This window comes from Sordaria macrospora, chromosome 3, assembly GCF_033870435.1.
Source record: "Sordaria macrospora chromosome 3, complete sequence".
In the NCBI taxonomy this organism is placed as follows: Eukaryota; Fungi; Ascomycota; class Sordariomycetes; order Sordariales; family Sordariaceae; genus Sordaria; species Sordaria macrospora.
Window position 1 is genome coordinate 3,743,444 of NC_089373.1, and position 19,826 is coordinate 3,763,269.

Sequence of the window (19,826 nt, forward strand, 5' to 3'; positions counted from 1 at the left end):
TCTTCTGGTTGCGTTGCGATGGCTGGCTTACAGGAGTGAAAAGCAGGTGAAGAGGAGTAGAAGATGGCAACTGCATTGAGCTTTTATCATTATGCATCATGTTTCACGAGTAACAAAGAGTTACACTGATTCTAGCGCTTTATGTAAATTTCGATTCGTTGATGCTACTAGCAAAATGGTTCGGAATAGGTCTCGCTAGGTTGATTAGAAGGAAACTTTTGTGTTGATGCTCTGCATCATTCTAGCTATCTCTTGCTTTTGTCTACCCGGCGCTATGCACCTATCATGCTTTTCTACCCACGCTCTAAGCCTTGACGACCTCCTCCGCGGCGTCGACCAGAATCTTCCATGCCCGGTCAACATGCACCTTCTCAGTCGTCCTCACACTAGTCACCATGCGAATGGCGAACCTGCCATCCAACACCGTGCTGGTCACCCACATCCTGCCAGAAGCGTTGATCTTCTCGCACACAGCCTTGGTAAGCGTGTTCAGCTCCTCCTCGCTCTTACCCTGCTCCTTGCCAGCGACCCTGAACACAGTGAGGGCAAAGCTCGGGCCGGTCAAGATCTCAAACAGATCCGGCCTCGACTTGAGCTGATCGGCAAACTCCTCGCCCAGCTTGATGGTGCGGCTGATGTACTCCTGCAGGCCCTTGACACCATACGACCGGAGCACGAACCAGACCTTGAGCGACCGGAAGCGGCGGCCGAGCGGGATCTGCCACTCGCGGTAGTCCGTTACCAGCCCGCCCTCGGACGCCTTGTTGCCGTACACGGCCTGGTTTATGGTCAAGGCCTGGATGAACCAGTTCCTGTCGCGCACGTAAAGGCACGAGGCGTCGAAGTTGGTCAGGAGCCACTTGTGCATGTTCATGTCGAACGAGTGGAAGTTCTCGATGAGCGAGATGGAGACATCTTGCTGGACCGAGGGGAGAACGAGGGCGGAGCCGGCGTACGCCGCGTCGATGTGCACCCACAGCTCGCCGGGAGTGCCGGCAGGGTACACGGGGTCGGACTTGAGCGTCGACACGATGCCGGCGAAGTCGTCGACCGCGCAGGTGTCGGTCGTTCCCAAGGTGGCGGTCATGAAGAAGGGCTCGAGGCCGCGGGCGCGCAGGTCAGCGAGCGTCTTGGCCAGCACGGGACCCGTAAGCGAGTATCCCGTATCGGCGTGGACGGCGGTGGTGTGAAACCGCACTCCCAAAATGATGGCAGCCTTCTTGGTAGAGCTATGGGTGGCCGTCGTGGCGAGCGCCACCATCTTGCTTCGCTTGTGGGCGATGGCGTCCTCGCGCGCCTCGGAGCCATCGGGGAACTGCTCAAGGGGAACCGTCTCGCGCAGGTACTTGTCGCGGGCGGCGACCATGGCCGTCAGAACGGCCTCGGAGGCGGAGCCCTGGATGACGCCGCCGCCCCGCGTGGGACCGGTGGAGAGGTAGCATTCGGGAAGGCCAAGGACCTTGGCTAGCCAGTCGAGCACGATGGTCTCGAGCTCGGTCACGGCTGGAGAGCAGATCCAGTTGAAGCAGGCGCCGGAGAGGGCGGCGCTGTAGAGCTCACCGAGGATGGAGGGGAAGGAGGTGGCGCAGGGGAAGAAGGCGTGGAAGCCGGGGTGTTGCCTAATCTGATGATCAGTTTTTTGTTTGAGAGGAAACATCATGGTGAGGTGGTCTTATTTACCAGTGAGTGATACCGGGGAGGATCTTGCCCTCGATATCTTTCTGAATATCAGTCCAGGCCTCGCCTTCTACTGGGGCCTCGGAGGGCAAGAGTTTTCGCAGGTAACCAGGCTCTACGGTGGACACGACATCCCGCTCGTCAAGGTTGTCATAGTAGCCGGCAACTGTATAAGTGTTAGTGAGATGTCCGCTGGGCGTGATAATAACCAGAAAAAGAGTTCCAGAAAGTCACGGAACTCACTCTCGTCAATGGCCGTGGCAGCGGCCTCACGGAAACCCCGAGAATCCATCTTGAAATATGATATATCTTAAAGGTAATGATCGGGCAAAGTGAAGTACGAACAAGAAGAGATTCAAGTGTTTTGAAACTCGCCTGGCGATGTCCCCGATATATACCACAAAGCTGGCGCCCGAACAAGTCCTAGAACCCCTCACATAGAGCCGGGTCCACTTATCCCGTTTCGGAGGTCCCGCAGCTGCCGGCCGAAAATCGGAATCCGGAAAGTGGAGGTCCAAAACCACGCCCTTTCGGGGACATTAATATCCACTGCTAACGGCAACATCCGATCCGGCACATGACAATGACAATGACTTCCTTCAACCGAAATCGAACCAGGACCAGAATGAGAAAACAAGCTTGACTGTATTTACACATGTTTGGCGAAAACGACATGCGCGGCCAGACTGGCTCCACACTCACACATCACAAGTCCCCAATGACCTTGTCCTTGACCTCCTCCGGCCCCTTCAGCGCATTGCAATCCTTATCGCAGGTGATCTCTCTCGGGACCTGATTTCGAGGATTCGAGTTATTATCGTCCACATCGTCAATGAACATCTCTTGCAAGTATGGCCATTCCACGGATGAGATGACCATCAAGACGAGCGGCGAGTGATCATCACTTACATGTGGCATGTCGGGTTTCGTCGGATACATGCAACAACACATCGGCCGAGATTCATACTCTAAGCATTTCTCGAGATAATCGACCTTTCCGGGCCCTGGACGTTCATTTATCATTAGTTCAAAGATCTGTGCTCGGGACTGAAGGATGAGCTCATTCCTACCAACGCATTCGACTTGGAAGCCGGAGTAATCCAGGGAATCGCAGCACATCGACAGCAACCTAGGTGGGCAGGTCGTTTTGCCATCTGCTGTGACAGCGTTGCTTTGGTGCTTCTCTGCAATTAGTACCTTTTCCTCGTGGGTCGGTGGAAGGAGCAAGCTCATGGCAGGAGCCGCCAGCGCGAGGTGAAGGAAGGAGATGCGCATTCTGATGGAGGAATTCACAAGTGAGGGTGTGATGCAGTATATCAACAAGAACGACAGCCTCGATCCTGACAGGAGGAGAACAGCACCAGATATATAGACATCTCGGACTTTGACACCAGTACAACATCAACATCACCACGACGCGCACCCCTGGCTGACTAACTGCAGCCGTTGGTGGCAAAACGCAACCTTCCCAAAAAAGAAAGGACCAACGAGGGACGCCTAGGTACCATGTACGTTATGTATACGCGCATCCTTGTTGAGCAGGAACTTGATTATTGGGATGTTGATTGCGTGTACAGAGGAAGCAGAAAACTACTACAAATTAAACAAGAAATAGCACCACCTCGTCGACATCGTCCATCGATAAACAAAAAGAAACAGCCGAGTACTGCCACAAAGTCATTTGATCCGGTCAGAAGACCAGGATCGATTGAAGTTGACGTCCACGACTCTCTCATCCACCGTGTATAGAGAAATACGGTAGCCCCCGTTGGGAAGAGCTGTGAGCGTCGCGCCCGCAGCCTTTATAATGTCGTCTGGCTTGAAGGTCTGGTAGGTTGTCCACTGCATGGCCTGCTGCGGGTTTTGATCGTCCGCCTTGGGCGCAACAGTGAGGTGGTGAACCGAGCCGTTGAGAACCGCAGATTCGCTGGGCGGGAGCGTCAGGAGCATCTTTCCTACCGCAGATGTGTGGAACACTATGGTATCGCTTGTCTCGTTCTTGACCAAGTTGAATTTGAAGGCGACGCGCGTCACAAGTCCAGTGCCATCACGCGACGGGTGGGCATACTGGAGTGCGGTGTCGGCAATGAAGTCGTCGGCAAGATATCTGGACTGGGTAAGAGACGGCACGACCGTGTCATTGCAGTACTTGATGACAGTGTCAAAGATTTCGGCGTCTCCGTTTGCTGCGCATTTGAACGTCACGGCAGATCCGGACCGTCCGCCCTCGATGCCGACGTACTTGAACGCATGGGCTTGGCCGAAGCCTGAGAGAGCAGCGCCAAAGCGATCAAGCCAGTCTTGGTCTGGTTGAGTCAGGACCTTGACCCAGATGAGAATGTCTATCCACTCGATTTTGTCATTCGAGGCGTTGTCGTCGGACTCCAACCCCATTGTTCCGATTCTCTGTGTCACAGAACTGGAATCATCGCTGCCGACGCCCTTCTTGGTGATGATTTCAAGGAGCTCCTTGCGGCCTGTCCGCTTTGGCTTAGGGAGGCCAGCCTCCGACCCAGGGGGAACCCTCGGTAGGCCGTTGACAAGGAGACCACGATTCGTCATTCGTTCCTCATACACACTTGGCTTGAAGAGAGCCTGGACGCGCTGTCTTCCTTCTGGCGAGAGCCCACCATCAATAATAGCATCATGGCCGCTGAGGGCCATGGTGCTGGCGCCAGGTCTCCCGCCGTTAGAGCTGCTCTCGGCCCATGCTGCCAAAATGACGTCGTAAATGGCCTTTTGTCGTTCGAGAGGGGAACTGCCAAACGACATGGACACAATGGAGCGAAGGTCGTTGACGGTCATCTTGCTGTTATCAATGGAAGAAACGATGGAAGTGATGGCCGTCATGTTTTTGGCTTTATTTTGGAGACCCTGGGACCGAAGTTCGAACGAGTAGATGTCAATGTCGATACGGAGAAGAGCTCCCAACTCTGTGGCAACTAGAGCATATGTGTAGTTCTGCGAGACCTGGCCTGACGAAGCCCCCAAAACGACGTTGAGTGCGCTGCCGATGATGTCTGTCACTCTTTGGCATGATTCATATCAGTATCCATGCTGCCTCATTAAGGTAGGATAATGCAGAGGGAAACGGTACTTACCCATCCAAGATCTGACCAGAAATGAGTTTACCCACGGAGGTTTTGATACCTGTGACGATTCCATCCTGTCCGGTAGTGGCGCTGGCGACGATAGATTGGCGTCGAAGAAGAACCTGGTTGATAGGAGCATATACCTTGATGGCACTGGAGGTCGCCTGGGCCCATGCGGCCTCGTTGCGGCTTTTGCCAAGCTCGAAGAGCGCATCCATGGACTCCTTGACCTGATTAGCCGCATCGTCACCCCCATCGATGCTCTTGATCATTGATGCTAGTTGTTGACCCATTTTGTTCGTCTTCACAATGAAGTCTGGCGTGCCGGCTGAAGATATTGCAGCGAAACAGGGACAAATATTGAGTGTCTTGGTGCTTTGAGAAGTGAAGAACTGATTCTTTCGACTGTAAAGGACGAGGAGAGACGACGCATTTATGTGCGTAAACTCAGACGAAGGTTGCTCGTGGCATTTCCCATCTCATCAACACTTTTCCTTCATCTTCACCTTTTGCTTCACCTTCGGCCTCACCGTGCCATGTGAAAAGCGGGGTGAGCTTTGTTTCCCTTACGTCAATAGCCACATAGCCGACACTCGATGCGAATCGGCGCAATAATTGTTCAAAAGACGGTTCCAAGTGGAATGTGACAATGAGATGCTGTGGGAGGGTTCAGCCAGCCAGGTTACAAGATATTGAGGGCTTAACGACGGTCTTCATATCAGTTTGGACTTGGTTACATCGTCGTTGTTGCTCTTGAGTAATTATAATCACACCGGTGGCTCGCTACGAAGATCATCACCCGATAGTCCAAGACTATTGCGGACTATTCTCCCTGGTAAGGCTATGGTGAGTAGATCTCTCAGCCAGCCTTCAAGAAGGTTCCAAAAAGACAATGGTACGTGATATTCGGTATGTTGATGTTTGTGCGCCACGCCGTGTCCTCAGTGTGGCATATCACGCCGGTGAACACAACGTTAGATATTGCGGCTGAGGTCTCAGCTAGCCTTATGTGGCTCTGGATCTTCAATGTCGAGCTCGGCCTGAAGAGGGGCTGCTACTTTTTCGGATATATCGAAATTTTCCTCCCCGACCGAGGGTATGAAGGTCTACATGCCCAAGTAAAGGATATTTGTATTGCCACCGAGATAATTGGATGACTTTCAGCAACGGTCTACTATCGTCGGTGACCACAACGCTGTCCGCATCGTGGCCTTTCAAGCTTAGACCTAAATCAGTATGCCATAAACAACCCCTAACAGTATAACAATCGCAATATTATTGCTTCAACTTGCTCGGCAGGTCAGCAGGTGTTCACGTGCCATGGCACCGCTGAAGGTGTGCAGGCCGTTCCAAGATTGGAGACAGTTCTTATATTCTCAGTATTTGGTACCTGGGACACACTTATTGTTTTCTGCTTATCATTGATCCAGGGAAGCATTGTACATGAACGGTGTTCGGCCCAAACATTGACCTACTGTGATTATGTCTACTTAATCCTTTGGTCCTCTGGGGTGGAATCCTTCCACCGGATGAGGACGGATCCGTGGATTGTTTTCACTATCACGCTTGTTCACCGCGCCAAAACCGGCCCCATCTGTTGTGATGAATTGTACTTGGTGTGGCATCCATCTTCGCAGATTTTCAGCAACACAAGGATGCGGAGAAGCATTGCCTTTGCCGAAGGCTTACATAGGATATCTGGAGTCAAGAATAGGTGGGAGCACTCACTATGATCGCCAACTCCGGATATGGCTTCTCTGAGCTCTTTGTGGAAGGAGTAGCCGGCGTGTGGCTGGCGTGTGTCCTCTGATCGGCCTGGCGAAGCATATCCAAAGTCGTATCTGCCAGAGAGAAGGATTGGGAGGAGGAAAGGGCGGGGAGTATTGTCCGATGGGCACATGTCGAGAGGCGCGGCATTCCCTCATGACAGGCCAAAGGGCCAAGTCAGATTGGAGTGTATCAAGCGGCTATCAGTATTCTCAGTGCGTTCCTATCCTTGTGGTTGCGATCAAATCAGCAAGATAGTTCTGTTGGGACCAACGGGCATTGGCCCAAGGCTCCGGTGTGACAGGAAGGAAGTCATCACGACCAGGGAGAGATATTCCCAAGATGGCTGATTAGAAGCCGAGCTGGTCACGGTTTCTTATACATATAAACCGCGCTTCGCCCCGCCTTTGAATGTCGTCTCTTTTCTTCAGAATCATCACACCTTTGACACAATCTATTGATCGCTTCCCTTCTTCGCTTGATCACCTTGTTTTCCTCGAGATAACCACAGGAACAGACGTCAGAGCTCAAGATGGCCGGTTTGCAGGCTTCGGTTTCAATCAACGGCAACTTATTGTCGCTGTCTAAACCTTCATCCGCTGATGCTCGCTTCACCAAGTACCTCTATATTCGTGGTACTGGTCCGCTCTCACCTACTCAGAAGCAACAGCTTGCCGATATTGGAGTGACTCTCTTTGAGTACCTGGGAAAGGTAACAGCTTTGCTCTCCTTGGATGTTTGATGTTGACTTGGCACTTACAAGTTGACCTAGGACACGTACCTATGCCGCTATGACCCTGCCGACCTCGCACCGGTCCTCAACCTCGACTTCATCGCAACCGCAAATGTATATCCTCGGCGGGTCAAATTGACTCAGTTCCTGAGCGATGCCATCCGAGCCGACCAAGCTGACACCTCTACCCCGGCGAAGAAGTTCGACGTTGCTATTATCTTGCACAAAGGTGAAGCGCAAGATGTTGACACAGTCATTTCGGAGCTGTCTGCGAAGGCTGGCCTCGGCCGGGATGCCATCACGGTCGACCATAACCATATCCACGTTTGCGCCGATGGTGAGACATTGGCTAAGATTGCCGACATGGACGCGGTCCGCTCAGTCCAGGAGATCGTTCCTCGGACTTTTTTTAACAACGTCGCCCGCCAGGATATGTTCGTGCCGGATTATTCGGCTGTCTCGTCTGAGGTCGCCGCTGACGGCTTCACTGGTGCTGGACAGGCAGTCACCGTAGCTGACACCGGCTTCGACCTTGGATCCATGACCAACGTACACCCTGCATTTGTTGGACCTAACAAGGAGAGTCGGGTGATCGACCTAATCGCAGTCGGGCGTCCGAAATTGACGAATGACCCAAGGAGCCATGGTACGCATGTATGCGGCTCTGTTCTCGGAGACGGGTATTCTGAGAAATGGGGCAAGATCCAGGGCACTGCTCCGAAGGCTGAGCTTGTGATGCAGTCTCTGTTAACCCAGCAGGGTGGTCTCAACACGGGAGCAAATCTCTGGGATACTCTCTTTGATCCGCCTTATAAGAAGCACACGAATGCTCGTGTCCACACCAACTCGTGGGGTGCAGACTGGAAGTATGCGAAGCGGCAGCTTGCTTACAACTCCTCTTCTGAGGACATTGACCGATTCGTTTGGCATCGCCCTGATCGTACGTATTTACTTTGTTCACTTTCTTCCTTCATGGATCCTTTCCAGGCCTCCATCTTCGTCTTTGGGTCGCCAGCTGTATCCATCTTTCATGGTCCCTCTTATAAGATTGCTAACCGAGGTTCCTTGTCGCAGAGATCATTTGCTTCGCCGCAGGAAACGATGGCAAGCAATATACTGCCACTGGGGCACACATTGGCGCCGAGGGAGCCGCCAAAAACTGCATCACCGTTGGAGCTACGCAGTCTTCGCGAGGCGCGGAAGGCTACAGCTTCAACCCATCTGCAGCTGCGTCCGGAGACCGCGGTGCCATCGCCGCCTTCAGTTCCCGGGGACCGAGCTTAGAGGGCCGCATAAAGCCCGATGTTGTTGCGCCGGGCTTTCCTGTGTTCAGCGCCGCAACTCGTGACCCAAGCGTCACACCAGCTGAAAAGTCCAAGTTTGGCCCGTACGATCAAACCGATCCGTTATGGATGTTCAGCTCTGGCACCAGTATGGCAACACCGCTCGTTGCCGGAACATGCGCTGTCTTGCGGGGTGCGCTGGCGTCCAAGGCGAATTTGAACAAGCCATCAGCTGCGCTCGTCAAAGCTCTCCTAATCAATGGCGCGATAGACCTGGGACGTCCCCAGGCAGAGCAAGGATTTGGCAGAGTAAACTTGGCCCAGACCCTTCTGCCTATTACGCATGAACTCGGCGCCTCAAGAATGGTGTGCGGGTTTGCGGACGTTGGCATGGCGACTGGGGAGAAGCTGGAGGAATGGGGGGAGTGGAAACAGGTCGTAAATACTTGTTCGCTTCAGCGGGTGTCGAAGGTCAAGGTCACTCTCGCATACTCGGATCGCCACGGCATGGAGATACAAAACAAGTTGTCGTTGAAGGTCAAGATAGGGAACGAGGAGAGGCGATTCGTGAGCGCCGTGGAGAACAACGTGGAACAAATCGAGTGGGACCTGGACAACAAAGTTTTCGATACGGTGACCATCATTGTACGCGCCGACAGAATCGCGCGACTTGGTGACTCGCAGGCCTTTGCCGTTGTCTGGAGGGTCGTCTATTAAATGCAAGGCCGAGGTTTCATGTCCTCGTATGTCGTGCGGAGGCACGTCTTTTGATCGAGCTGGTTGGCTATGACGACATGTGGGCTATGTAGCTGCAGAAATTATTCTCGATTCAATGGCAATGCAAGGTTCTTTGAGTGTCGTGAATGATGTGGAAGGAAGTGAAAATTGGTGGATGATGAAAGGACGAAGATTCCGTGAACTGATAGGACGCGCATATCCTATCCTATGCACTGCCACGGAAATGGGATAGTAACACTTAATGCTAGGATTGACCTTGAAATCACATGAAATCCTATTAAGCGCCAGTGGTTTAGTGGTAAAATCCATCGTTGCCATCGATGGGCCCCGCGTTCGATTCGCGGCTGGCGCATGGCGATTTATCTGTTTTTTTGTCTCTTTTCCGTTTCGTCCGTCCCCCGTGGGAAAGACCCAAAAAAACCCCTTTTGATATCGAAAATCAGGATGTCATTTTCTTTCATTCTGATCGGTTGTACACAAGACTGAAGCGAACTATCGCCAAGCTCTTGGTAAACATTGATCTTCCATAATGTTTTCGTTTCGTCGGATAACTGGAATTTTGTTATGCAATTGTTCGAAGATGATTTTCAGTTTTGTCTAGACTGAAAGAAGTTTGAGTGTCCAAGGCCCAAACATTGTGAAGCAAATCGTCCTCAAATACGACTTTCTTGACCCCCAAACTCAGAGCTCTTAGGTGTCAAATAGCTTGCAGATACCCGTCAATGCCAAAAGGACTGGACATGTTTCACTCTTTGACGTTGGCGGCGTTCGTTCAGTCTACGCACAGACCAGGTAATCTTCGTCTGTGAAAGAGCCAAGAGCCCAGGATCTTGGTGCCGCGACGTGGAACGGCAGGAGGTGGACGCCCAGTGACGTCGATCACCCTTTCTCGAATTCCAGGGTTCAAGCTTCACCAACTAAGCTCCAGACCTGCCCGGTGCTTTCCATCTCATCATCGTCCCTGATATATCGGGACGGCTCGCTTTCCTCTCAATCGCGTGCATAGACCGGCATATATCAAACCTCCAAACTCTCTACGACGACTGTTCCTGAATTGACGCCAACCCTATTCGAAGCAACGGGCCTGAGCGCCAATTACCACCGACAGCATGGCCGACCCATTGTCGTTTTACTTGCAGGACGACAAAGCCCAGCCCGGAACCGGGTCCAACTTTGAGTGAGTGAGATGGGGGCCTTACATGGTCTGTTTTGGTTTGATATGTGACTGTGACTAACATAGGCGCGCAGCGTCGACTATGTGATCCATTACAAGCTACCCACCACTTCCGGTTCGTCCGCCCCTGCCTAACCTCTCTAGCGGGATCAGACGATACTAACATCCACCCAGTGAAGGAAAAGGAGGAAGCCGAGGCTGCCTTCATTCAGCTCATCAACGCCCTCTCTGCTGTGGGATTTGCGACAGAAGTTCGACCGGGCGGTAAATCCTCCCTGTTGGTCTTCACCAAGATCGCTTCCGAGAAGCTACTCACTTCCCAGGTCTACCGCTACCGTATCCAGGACTGGCTCTTCGGCGTCCGCACCTCTGCACCCAACCAGGATCTTTCCAAATACCTTGAGGAGGAGCCCGTGAGCGAGGCCGAACGTCTCCGACTGACCTACCTTCTCATCACCAAATCCAAGAACGAGGGCGGCGCCGGCATTACCGCCAAGGTGGGCAAGTGGAAATACGTCGAATCCGTCTTCCCCCTTCACGACCATGCGTTCAACCGCCGATGGATCAAGGCTTGGTCCGGCAAGTACTTTCTCGATGAAGAGGACCTGAACCGTATCCGGGACAAGTTTGGCGAGCGCGTCGCCTTCTACTTCGCCTTCCTCCAGTCTTACTTTGCCTTCTTGCTGTTCCCGGCTGCCTTTGGCTTTGCCGCTTGGCTCATTCTCGGAAAGTTCTCGTGGTTCTATGCCGTCGTCAACTCCCTCTGGTCGGTGGTCTTCTTTGAGCACTGGAAAACCAAGGAAGTCGATCTTGCCGTCCGCTGGGGAGTTCGCGGTGTTTCGAGAATTCAGCACCCGAGGCCGCAGTTCCAATACGAAAGGGAAACTCAGGATCCGATCACCGGTGAGATCGTACGGGTGTACTCACCATTCAAGCGTCTCTCCCGCCAGTTGCTTCAGATTCCGTTCGCCCTGGCTTGTGTTGTCGTTCTCGGTGGCCTGATTGCGAGCTGCTTCTCGATCGAGGTTTTCATCACCGAGATCTATGCCGGGCCGTTCAAGCAGTATTTGACCTTTTTGCCTACGGTCCTTCTCACCATCTTCATGCCGACCTTCTCGGGATTGCTCACCAACCTCGCCGAGCAGCTTACCAAGGCCGAGAACTACGAGACACACGATGCTCACCAAGCTTCCTTCATCGAAAAGATCTTTGTGCTCAACTTCATCACTTCCTACCTCCCTATCCTCTTGACAGCCTTTGTCTACGTCCCGTTCGGAAAGCTTCTTGTCCCCTACCTGGATGTGTTCAAGGTCACCGCCCAGAGCTTCACGACCATGGAGAAGCCGGTCACCAAGAGCTGGGAGATCAACCCCGACAGGCTGACACAGCAAGTCATCTACTTCACTGTCACCGCACAGATTGTCAACTTCTTGACCGAGGTGATTGTGCCGTATGCCAAGCGCAAGGTCTTCAAGAAGGTTCAGGAGGTGCAATCCGAGTTTTCCGGCAACGGCCACGAGCTACAGATCAAGGACCACCCCGATGAGGCCGACTTCCTCAAGCGTGTCAGAAACGAAGCCGAGCTCGACGAGTACGATGTCACGGTTGACTACCGCGAGATGGTGGTTCAGTTCGGGTATCTCTCGCTCTTCTCCGTCATCTGGCCGCTTGCCGCCTGCTCCTTCCTCGCCAACAACTGGGTTGAGGCCCGCTCCGATGCCCTGAAGATTGCCATCGGCAGCCAGCGGCCCGTTCCCTGGCGCGCCGACTCTATCGGACCCTGGCTCAACTCGCTCGGCTTCCTCTCGTGGATGGGCAGCATCACCAGCGCCGCTCTGGTCTACCTGTTCAACAAGCACGACATCAACCCCGATGGCACCCCCTGGGACATTTCCGGCTGGGCGCTGCTCCTGTCCATCCTCTTCGCCGAGCACATCTACTTTGCCGTGCAGCTGGTTGTCCGCAGCCTGGTCCAGAAGCTGGACAACCCTGGTCTGCAGAAGGAGCGTGCCGAGCGGTACGCCATGCGCAAGAAGCTGCTCGAGCAGACTTTTGGTTCTCACGGACACGATGCCGACCTCACCGAGGAGGCTCAGGGTCCCGGACATGTGAGCAGCGGTGAGAGAATCACGAGGGAGGCGCTCGAGGAGGAGGCCAGAGTCAACGCAACCAAGACGCCGGAGCAGTTGTTCTGGCTGCGCCAAAGAGGCGCGGCGGAGACCATTGAAATCGGACGAGGTTTGATCGCCGAGGTTAGTACAAACATGACCCCCAACACATGAAGTTCCAGCTGAGCGCGCACAAAACTGAAACTTCGAGGCTGACAAGAAAACACAGGTGGCGGCGGCAAACCAGACCAAGTCGTAGTGTAGATGTGCCCGGCACAGCGGCTACACAAAAACACTTTCATGTGTTGAATTTCAAGGATGGCGACCGGTCACCAAGACACTACCATGTGTGGGGTGGTCTTGGTATGCGGAGTGGTGGTGGAACCAGTTCCGTTTCAACGTGGGAACATTTCCATGGTGGAGAGGAAACCTGGATAAATCGGATGACGGCGATCATGGGCGAGACTGTAATACGAGGAGTTAACTCGGGTGTGCAGCAGAGGAGGAAGGATAAAACACTACCTAGTAGTGCAGTGGAGAATGGCATTAGAACGGGAATAGTTGTTAAGTGGAACATTGAGTAGTGTATTGTTCGGATCTCAATCATCACATCTGTTGCCAGGTGAATCTTCCATGACACTTCATCGGGGGTTTGTTTTGTTCACGCGTCAAGGAGGAGATCAAACTCCAAAGGGGGGTCTGGCAGAGCCGCCCAGACGCCAAAGTTTTTATCCGGTGCTCCAAGGGCCAGGGGCAACCCCAACTTTTGTTATCGGACGGCGGATTGGATGACAGTTGCAGTGTGGGGTTGTTATCGCGGCCCCGCCTCCCACGCTTAGAAAGTTGCTGGAGGACGACTCCGCATCATGCACCTCCACGTTTGAAGCCGATGCCGAGCTTTTCTCCACACGAGTTGGGGTCATTTGGAATTGGAGGGTCGCCGATTGGTGCGCTACGGTAAATCGGAGTCGGTTGGCCCAGGTAATCGCCAGGATGTCCGAACTTCGCAGCCTTCTGGTGGTGTCTGTGTTCCGCTGGGTGCCGCTGAAGTGTTGGGCCCAAAGCGCCGCTTTCTCGCGTATTCCCATTCCGATCAGCAACGCCGGCGTCGTCTTGATTTTCTCCTTCAGGAACTTGTGTCCAGTCTAGCGTGCTTCTCTATAGCCGGCGTTGCCATCTTTTATATCGTCTTCTCCCCTTTCTTCGTTTTGCGTCCTTTCGTCTTCTCTCATTCCCATTATTACTGTCTGTCTCTCTTTGGCTTCACTGCCAAGCTTTTTCTATCGTCTGACGTAGTTGGTTGTCGCCGCCCCGGATACCGTTTAGCGGAAATAACAGTCAGACCACCACCATCACCACCACCCCCATCTTTCCGCTCTCCTCCGGTTTATACGCCGAGAACCGAGCATTATATACAGAAAACCCGGAACCACAGGACGAAAACCACCAGTCGACAGAAACTACCACACAACACAAGTCAAAATGGCCCCCCAAACACCACTGACCGGCGTCGAGGTCGCCAAGCACAACACCAAGGATGACTGCTGGGTCATTGTCCACGGCAAGGCCTACGATATCACAGAGTTCCTCCCCGAGCACCCCGGCGGCATGAAGATTATCCTCAAGTATGCCGGCAAGGACGCTACTGAGGAGTTCGATCCCATCCACCCCCCAGACACTCTTGAGAAGTACCTGGCCAAGGACAAGCACCTGGGCCCCGTCGACATGTCCACCGTCGTGACCGAGAAGGCCGAGGTCGACCCCGAGGAGCAGGAGCGCTTGAAGCGCATTGAGGAGATGCCCTTGCTCGAGCAGTGCTACAACCTGCTTGACTTTGAGGCTGTGGCCAAGAGGGTTATGAAGAAGACCGCTTGGGCCTACTACTCCAGTGCGGCGGATGATGAGATTGTAAGCCTCTCCTTCTTCTTTCATCCCTTCTTCGGATTGCCTATGTTAGATCGCTTTGCTAACCTAATGCTCCTCAGACTCTTCGCGAAAACCACGCCGCATTCCACCGTATTTGGTTCCGTCCCAAGGTCCTGGTCGATGTCGAGAACGTCGACTTCAGCACTACCATGCTCGGAACCAAGGTTGATATTCCTTTCTACGTTACTGCCACTGCCCTCGGCAAGCTTGGTCACGTCGAAGGCGAGGTCCTCCTCACTCGCGCCGCCAAGAAGCACAACGTGGTCCAAATGATCCCCACTCTTGCCTCTTGCGCCTTTGACGAGATCGTGGACGCCGCTGAGGGCGACCAGGTCCAGTGGCTGCAGCTCTACGTCAACAAGGACCGCGCAATCACCGAGCGCATCGTCAAGCACGCCGAGAAGCGCGGCTGCAAGGCTCTCTTCATCACTGTCGATGCGCCCCAGCTTGGCCGTCGCGAGAAGGACATGCGCGTCAAGTTCACCGACGACGGCAGTAACGTCCAGAAGGGCCAGGAGACCGACCGCAACCAGGGTGCGGCCCGCGCCATCAGCAGCTTCATCGATCCCGCCCTCAGCTGGAAAGACATCCCCTGGTTCCAGAGCATCACCAAGATGCCCATCATCCTCAAGGGCGTCCAGCGCGTCGAGGATGTGATCAAGGCCATCGAGGTCGGCGTGCAGGGTGTCGTGCTGTCCAACCACGGCGGCCGCCAGCTCGAGTTTGCCCGTTCGGCCATCGAGGTCCTCGCTGAGACCATGCCGGTCCTGCGCGAGCTCGGCCTCGAGAACAAGATCGAGATCTACATCGACGGCGGCATCCGTCGCGGCACCGACATCCTCAAAGCGCTCTGCCTGGGTGCCAAGGGCGTCGGCATCGGCCGTCCCTTCCTGTACGCCATGTCGGCGTACGGCTTCGACGGTGTCGACCGTGCCATGCAGCTGCTCAAGGACGAGATGGAGATGAACATGCGTCTGATTGGCGCGACCAAGATCGAGGACCTCAGCCCCGCCCTGCTCGACCTTAGGAGTCTTTCCAACCACGGCGCGCCGCCGACGGATACGCTTTCCAACCTCTCGTATGATGCTTTGATTACGCCGGCGCAGAGGATCAAGTTTGCGGAGAAGTCCAAGATTTAAAAGAGGTTCTGTTTATACATATATGATGGGTTAGATTTGATGAAGTGATGGATATATCCTGGTTTTTTTTTTCTTCCGGTTTTCTTAGAGAATAAAAGGGGGTTAGCAGCGGTACATATCTGCTAGAATTTTCTGGATATGATGATAGCGACACATTACGACGACGAAGAAGAAGAAGAAGAAGAAGAAGAAGAAGAAGAAGCCTATTTCGAACTTCGTCATTTTAAGCTATTTTCTCCATTGTTACTTGCTTTTATTCTTGTGCAAACCCACCACCTATCCAATGACTTCAGTTTGGTCATGAGTCTTCCAAGTTGAGCCTGCCAGACTCACTAGACGTGTCAGAGGCAAAACCCGAGGTTTCAAGAATATCCCGAATCGACGAGCTACCGCCTCCCCCCACCTCGGCTACGACGACCTCGTGTAGTATGGTGTGTGTGTGTGTGGTTATCCTGGTTATGTGCGTGCTGCTCACATGAACGCCTCTTTGTGTGTGTGTGTGTGTCGGAGGTCGGAGGTCGACCCGATGGAATGGTGCAATCAGGGAAAACCGGGAAAGTGATCGCCGCCCATGATCGGTCATGAATCCTGCATTTTTATTTGGCCGTACTGGGAAGGGAAGTGGATTAAGAAACCGGTTGTCTGGTCTGTACCATGGTACACGTACACTACTACAGATTACCAACTATCAAAGCCTTGGTCCTGATAGGTAAGGGGCGTAAATACCTCAAGAGAGGATTAGGATGGTTTGAGGAGGATGCTCGAAAGAAGGGGCAATGCCAATCTCGATTGTGATTTGAATCTTGCATTGCAAGCGCGTGGTTTTGCCGTTACGCTGTGTATCTTGACCTGGCTCGCCTGGCCAGTCTCGGAATAAGAACGAACATGTAAGCTGACACAAGACCAAGACCGGGGAGTTATCTCCTGATTGTAGGGGTCGTTTGTATTTGGCCATTGAGAGGTAATATCTGGCATGAATTTAGGATCAATGCAAAGGGATTGAATGATTCTTGGGACGGAGTCATTGAGATCGTCCAAGCGAACCAACCTACCTCAAACTCTCAAACTCCCTTTTTGGCGATATCCTCGTGTAAGTCAGACCCCAACACAACAAGCAGCTGAGGTCGCCAACGCCCTAGCGGCCAAGTTTCTTTCAGGCCTAGCACGCACTAACCCGCTCGGCTATACCCGCTAATAACTGGGACTCGGTGTTTCTGGTGTAAGCCGCAGGCAGAGCTCCAGTCATCCAAGACATTTGCTAACATGCCGCTGATGACGTATAGCGGCTTTGGAGGTGTCGAAAACATGACTATTTCGAGTCACCAGACTAACCAGACGACTTCCAAAGAAGCAAAAGAACATGTCACTGCATGATACACTAGATATAGTAAGTAAAACTGATGGGCGGCACTACCGTGAGGCACAATGTAAATCCCTGCCTACATCCTGTCTGTAATATCCCGTCATTACATCCTCAATCTGCACATATGCACAATCCATCCCGTGGCCTCGGGGACAGCTTGGCTGCCTGCCGCTGCGCCACTGTACCACGTACTGAGACGAAGCATGTGCATTGCCCTGCAGAGTCCCCTACTGTGGACGGGCAGCGCCGCTGGTCATGGTAGGTACTGGTACTGGTACCGATATCGTAAATGCATGATGGGAATGGTGAATGATCCCCTTGAGCCAAACTTTCATCATGTTCCCGATTGCCTCTTCCGGGTTTTGTTATTTTCTGCATTTCCGTTTTGTTCTACCGTTGTCGTTGTCGCGTTGCACGTGTTCACTGAAACAAAAACGCACCGTATCATTGAGAACCGGAAGAACAAGACAAGGCTGGCGCGAGCTGGTAAGGTGTGAGTGGTTTGGCCCTACGGCTAGAAATTAAAAGCGAAGGAGCAATGAAGACGAAGACGAAGAGAAGAAGCTGAGACTTGTTGAGGAAGGCTCTGCCCGGTTTCATCTTTCAACAAGCAACACAAAGTTGCCCGGTCGCCACAACCCGTACATCATCCAGTGTCTTACATCTACCTGTGGTCCATGTAAATTACACATGAAGGCCGAATGAAACATTCTCCACAAACCTTAACGGCCATCCTTGCCCGCCCTTGTCATTGCTCTTATCCTTCATTGCCTACCCTGTCCGTCACCCAATGCCTTTCTTGGTTTCAACTAAACAACTTTCCCCACCTTCCCCGTCATCCAGACTTTCTCCAACCGTCCTCCAACTACCCATCATTACTTACTTTGCGGCATCGAGGGGAGAAAACGAAGGGGAAGAGGAGAAGAAAAACATCTATCTATAATACCTAGCACACAGACGAGACAAGACAAGGACGAAGAAGCACACAGGCCAGCTACAGAAAAACCGACTAAACCGACAACTAGACGAGACAACAACGTTCCATATTACCTACCCACGGAGACAAACAGAAACAAAAAAAAAAAAAAAAAAAAAGAAAAACAACGACAACCTCGCCTGTGACGACAATGTCGTCCTCTCTCGAGGCAAAGATAGTCGTCCTCGGCTCCCAGGGCGTCGGCAAAACATCCCTGGTGACGCGCTTCTGCAAGGGTGCCTTCAACCCGGCCCAGATCACCTCGACTGTTGGCGCCAGTATGATGACCAAGCGCGTTATCGACACCGATACCGATACCGTGGTGCGATTACAGATATGGGATACCGGTAAGTTGTGATGTTCATATACTTCTTTATCCCCATACTTCCTTCTTTCTACATACCCATGTCCTCCTCCTCCTCCTACTTGCCCCACCCACCTACCATGTAACAATCCCCAGCACTCCCCAAATAGGAAATCAACAAAAGACAGACATATGTAGTATTCTAACGAACATCCAAATAACAGCCGGCCAAGAACGTTTCCGCTCCATCTCCCGCCTCTACTACCGCGGCGCCAACGCCTGCATCCTCTGCTACTCCATCACCGACGCCGCCTCCTTTGCGGAAATGGGCATGTGGCTGACCGAACTACGGCGCAACCTGCCTCAGGATATCGTCCTTCACGTCGTCGGCACCAAAGCCGACATCGTCGCCCGCGACCCTTCCAAGCGCGAAGTGCCCTTTGAGCGCTGCATCGCCTACGTAGCCGAGAACCTGAACCCAGGCGTGGGATCGACGCCGCCGCCTACTGCCACACCCTTGGGGATGCCGCTGGCGATACCGGGGATGCCAGGGGTGTTGAATTTGAGTAGTGGTGGCTTGGGAGGAGGTTGGCAAGGGACAGGGACTGGTGCGATGACGCGGGAGACGATGGCTGCTGTGACTACAGCTGGGACAACAACGGAAAGACCAGAAAGATCCGGGATAGCCGGCCTAGGCGGAATCCGGCTACGAGGGGCCGGTGGTGATGCATCACGACAAGAAAACCAAAACGCCGAAGGAAGCAACACCACAACAACCGGCACAGGACTCGGAGGACCAAGACCGCGACTACGCAACCACCCCCTTAACCCGCACCAAAGCACCGAACCCCGCTCTCCCTCGAGCAAACGCTCCTCGGGCTTCTGGGGCCAGGAAGTCGGCTGGGACGCGTGCCACGAGGTCAGCGCCGAATCAGGCGAAGGAGTAGAGGAAGTGTTTCGCGTGGTTACCCGCAAGCTGGTGGAACAAAACCGCAAGATGCAGCAAGCTTTGTTAGCGGCGGCTGCTACACCGGGTGTTTTTACACCTGGCATGTTCGGACCCGCCAGTGGGTATTATCCTGATGGTGTAACAGGAGGGCCAGGCGGCGCAGGCGGAGGGGCCGGTGGTAATGGTGCTGGTGGAGGAGCAGGAGGAGCAGGAGGCTCAGGTGTTGCTGGTGGTGGGAACGGAGCCCCGGGCTACTTTGATTTAAACCCCAGAGCGACTTTCCGCGTGGGCAGGGATAGGAAGAGTTGGTTGTTCTCGCCGGCCATTTTGACTCCGGGGATATTGTTGCCTGGTGGAGGGGGAGGGGATGGGGGTGGCAGTAGTAGTGGTGGTGGGGGAGTGAATGTGGGCGGGGAGCAGCAAGGCGGTGAGGTTGGGAGGAGAAATGGTGGGAAGGGGAAGTGTTGTTGACGCTTTTGATCATCTCTTCACAGGTCTGGAAGTCGGTGCTTGGCAGGTCTCTCTCCGTGCTGCGCTGACCAAAAAGAAAGAGGATGGCAAGAAGGAAAACATGATGGATGGATGGACGCATGCATG

The 19,826-nt window shown here is 53.5% G+C and overlaps 7 protein-coding genes and 1 non-coding gene across 8 annotated transcripts; 5 read left to right on the top strand and 3 right to left on the bottom strand.

Annotated features, from left to right (window-relative positions):
* Positions 1 to 237: 237 nt before the first annotated feature.
* SMAC4_00940 (uncharacterized protein) lies at positions 238 to 2,138 on the bottom strand. The gene is made up of 3 exons (XM_003350003.2): positions 1,921 to 2,138; positions 1,681 to 1,843; positions 238 to 1,619 (listed from the first exon to the last, which is right to left on the bottom strand). The coding sequence occupies exons 1-3, from the start codon at positions 1,967 to 1,969 to the stop codon at positions 305 to 307; spliced, it is 1,527 nt and encodes a 508-aa protein (XP_003350051.1). The 5' UTR covers positions 1,970 to 2,138; the 3' UTR covers positions 238 to 304.
* A 149-nt stretch (positions 2,139 to 2,287) lies between these two features.
* On the bottom strand, positions 2,288 to 3,014 carry SMAC4_12730 (uncharacterized protein). The gene is made up of 3 exons (XM_024655156.2): positions 2,748 to 3,014; positions 2,587 to 2,681; positions 2,288 to 2,469 (listed from the first exon to the last, which is right to left on the bottom strand). Exons 1-3 carry the CDS (start codon positions 2,950 to 2,952, stop codon positions 2,383 to 2,385), a joined length of 387 nt encoding a protein of 128 aa, XP_024511075.1. The 5' UTR covers positions 2,953 to 3,014; the 3' UTR covers positions 2,288 to 2,382.
* A 340-nt stretch (positions 3,015 to 3,354) lies between these two features.
* SMAC4_00941 (uncharacterized protein) lies at positions 3,355 to 5,062 on the bottom strand (the record flags this gene model as incomplete). Its single annotated transcript, XM_003350004.1, has 2 exons — positions 3,355 to 4,705; positions 4,779 to 5,062. The coding sequence occupies 2 exons, from the start codon at positions 5,060 to 5,062 to the stop codon at positions 3,355 to 3,357; spliced, it is 1,635 nt and encodes a 544-aa protein (XP_003350052.1).
* Positions 5,063 to 7,068: 2,006 nt separating this feature from the next.
* SMAC4_00942 (uncharacterized protein) lies at positions 7,069 to 9,329 on the top strand (the record flags this gene model as incomplete). The annotated part of the gene is made up of 3 exons (XM_003350005.2): positions 7,069 to 7,248; positions 7,309 to 8,209; positions 8,344 to 9,329. 3 exons carry the CDS (start codon positions 7,069 to 7,071, stop codon positions 9,267 to 9,269), a joined length of 2,007 nt encoding a protein of 668 aa, XP_003350053.1. The 3' UTR covers positions 9,270 to 9,329.
* Positions 9,330 to 9,571: 242 nt separating this feature from the next.
* Positions 9,572 to 9,642, top strand: SMAC4_13509. The gene has a single exon. It is a non-coding gene; the product is annotated as a tRNA-Gly (tRNA).
* Positions 9,643 to 10,080: 438 nt separating this feature from the next.
* On the top strand, positions 10,081 to 13,251 carry SMAC4_00943 (uncharacterized protein). Its single transcript, XM_003350006.2, has 4 exons — positions 10,081 to 10,467; positions 10,539 to 10,579; positions 10,639 to 12,716; positions 12,802 to 13,251. Exons 1-4 carry the CDS (start codon positions 10,400 to 10,402, stop codon positions 12,829 to 12,831), a joined length of 2,217 nt encoding a protein of 738 aa, XP_003350054.1. The 5' UTR covers positions 10,081 to 10,399; the 3' UTR covers positions 12,832 to 13,251.
* A 207-nt stretch (positions 13,252 to 13,458) lies between these two features.
* Positions 13,459 to 15,743, top strand: SMAC4_00944 (uncharacterized protein). The gene is made up of 2 exons (XM_003350007.2): positions 13,459 to 14,480; positions 14,558 to 15,743. The coding sequence occupies exons 1-2, from the start codon at positions 14,055 to 14,057 to the stop codon at positions 15,635 to 15,637; spliced, it is 1,506 nt and encodes a 501-aa protein (XP_003350055.1). The 5' UTR covers positions 13,459 to 14,054; the 3' UTR covers positions 15,638 to 15,743.
* Positions 15,744 to 18,127: 2,384 nt separating this feature from the next.
* On the top strand, positions 18,128 to 19,700 carry SMAC4_00945 (uncharacterized protein; the record flags this gene model as incomplete). The annotated part of the gene is made up of 2 exons (XM_003350008.2): positions 18,128 to 18,323; positions 18,505 to 19,700. 2 exons carry the CDS (start codon positions 18,128 to 18,130, stop codon positions 19,698 to 19,700), a joined length of 1,392 nt encoding a protein of 463 aa, XP_003350056.2.
* Positions 19,701 to 19,826: the final 126 nt, after the last annotated feature.

What these genes read in the sequence shown, in the direction of transcription:
- SMAC4_12730 (XM_024655156.2), bottom strand. Translation starts at nt 2,952, where the DNA reads ATGCGCATCTCCTTCCTTCACCTCGCGCTGGCGGCTCCTGCCATGAGC. An exon ending in CTTCCAAGTCGAATGCGTTG is followed by an intron (nt 2,682 to 2,747) that starts GTAGGAATGAGC and finishes ATGAACGTCCAG; the next exon opens with GGCCCGGAAAGGTCGATTAT. An exon ending in CGAAACCCGACATGCCACAT is followed by an intron (nt 2,470 to 2,586) that starts GTAAGTGATGAT and finishes CCTCGAAATCAG; the next exon opens with GTCCCGAGAGAGATCACCTG.
- SMAC4_00943 (XM_003350006.2), top strand. Translation starts at nt 10,400, where the DNA reads ATGGCCGACCCATTGTCGTTTTACTTGCAGGACGACAAAGCCCAGCCC. An exon ending in GGAACCGGGTCCAACTTTGA is followed by an intron (nt 10,468 to 10,538) that starts GTGAGTGAGATG and finishes ATAGGCGCGCAG; the next exon opens with CGTCGACTATGTGATCCATT. An exon ending in CAAGCTACCCACCACTTCCG is followed by an intron (nt 10,580 to 10,638) that starts GTTCGTCCGCCC and finishes ACATCCACCCAG; the next exon opens with TGAAGGAAAAGGAGGAAGCC.
- SMAC4_00944 (XM_003350007.2), top strand. Translation starts at nt 14,055, where the DNA reads ATGGCCCCCCAAACACCACTGACCGGCGTCGAGGTCGCCAAGCACAAC. An exon ending in GTGCGGCGGATGATGAGATT is followed by an intron (nt 14,481 to 14,557) that starts GTAAGCCTCTCC and finishes AATGCTCCTCAG; the next exon opens with ACTCTTCGCGAAAACCACGC.
- SMAC4_00940 (XM_003350003.2), bottom strand. Translation starts at nt 1,969, where the DNA reads ATGGATTCTCGGGGTTTCCGTGAGGCCGCTGCCACGGCCATTGACGAG. An exon ending in TGCCACGGCCATTGACGAGA is followed by an intron (nt 1,844 to 1,920) that starts GTGAGTTCCGTG and finishes ACACTTATACAG; the next exon opens with TTGCCGGCTACTATGACAAC. An exon ending in CTCCCCGGTATCACTCACTG is followed by an intron (nt 1,620 to 1,680) that starts GTAAATAAGACC and finishes TCATCAGATTAG; the next exon opens with GCAACACCCCGGCTTCCACG.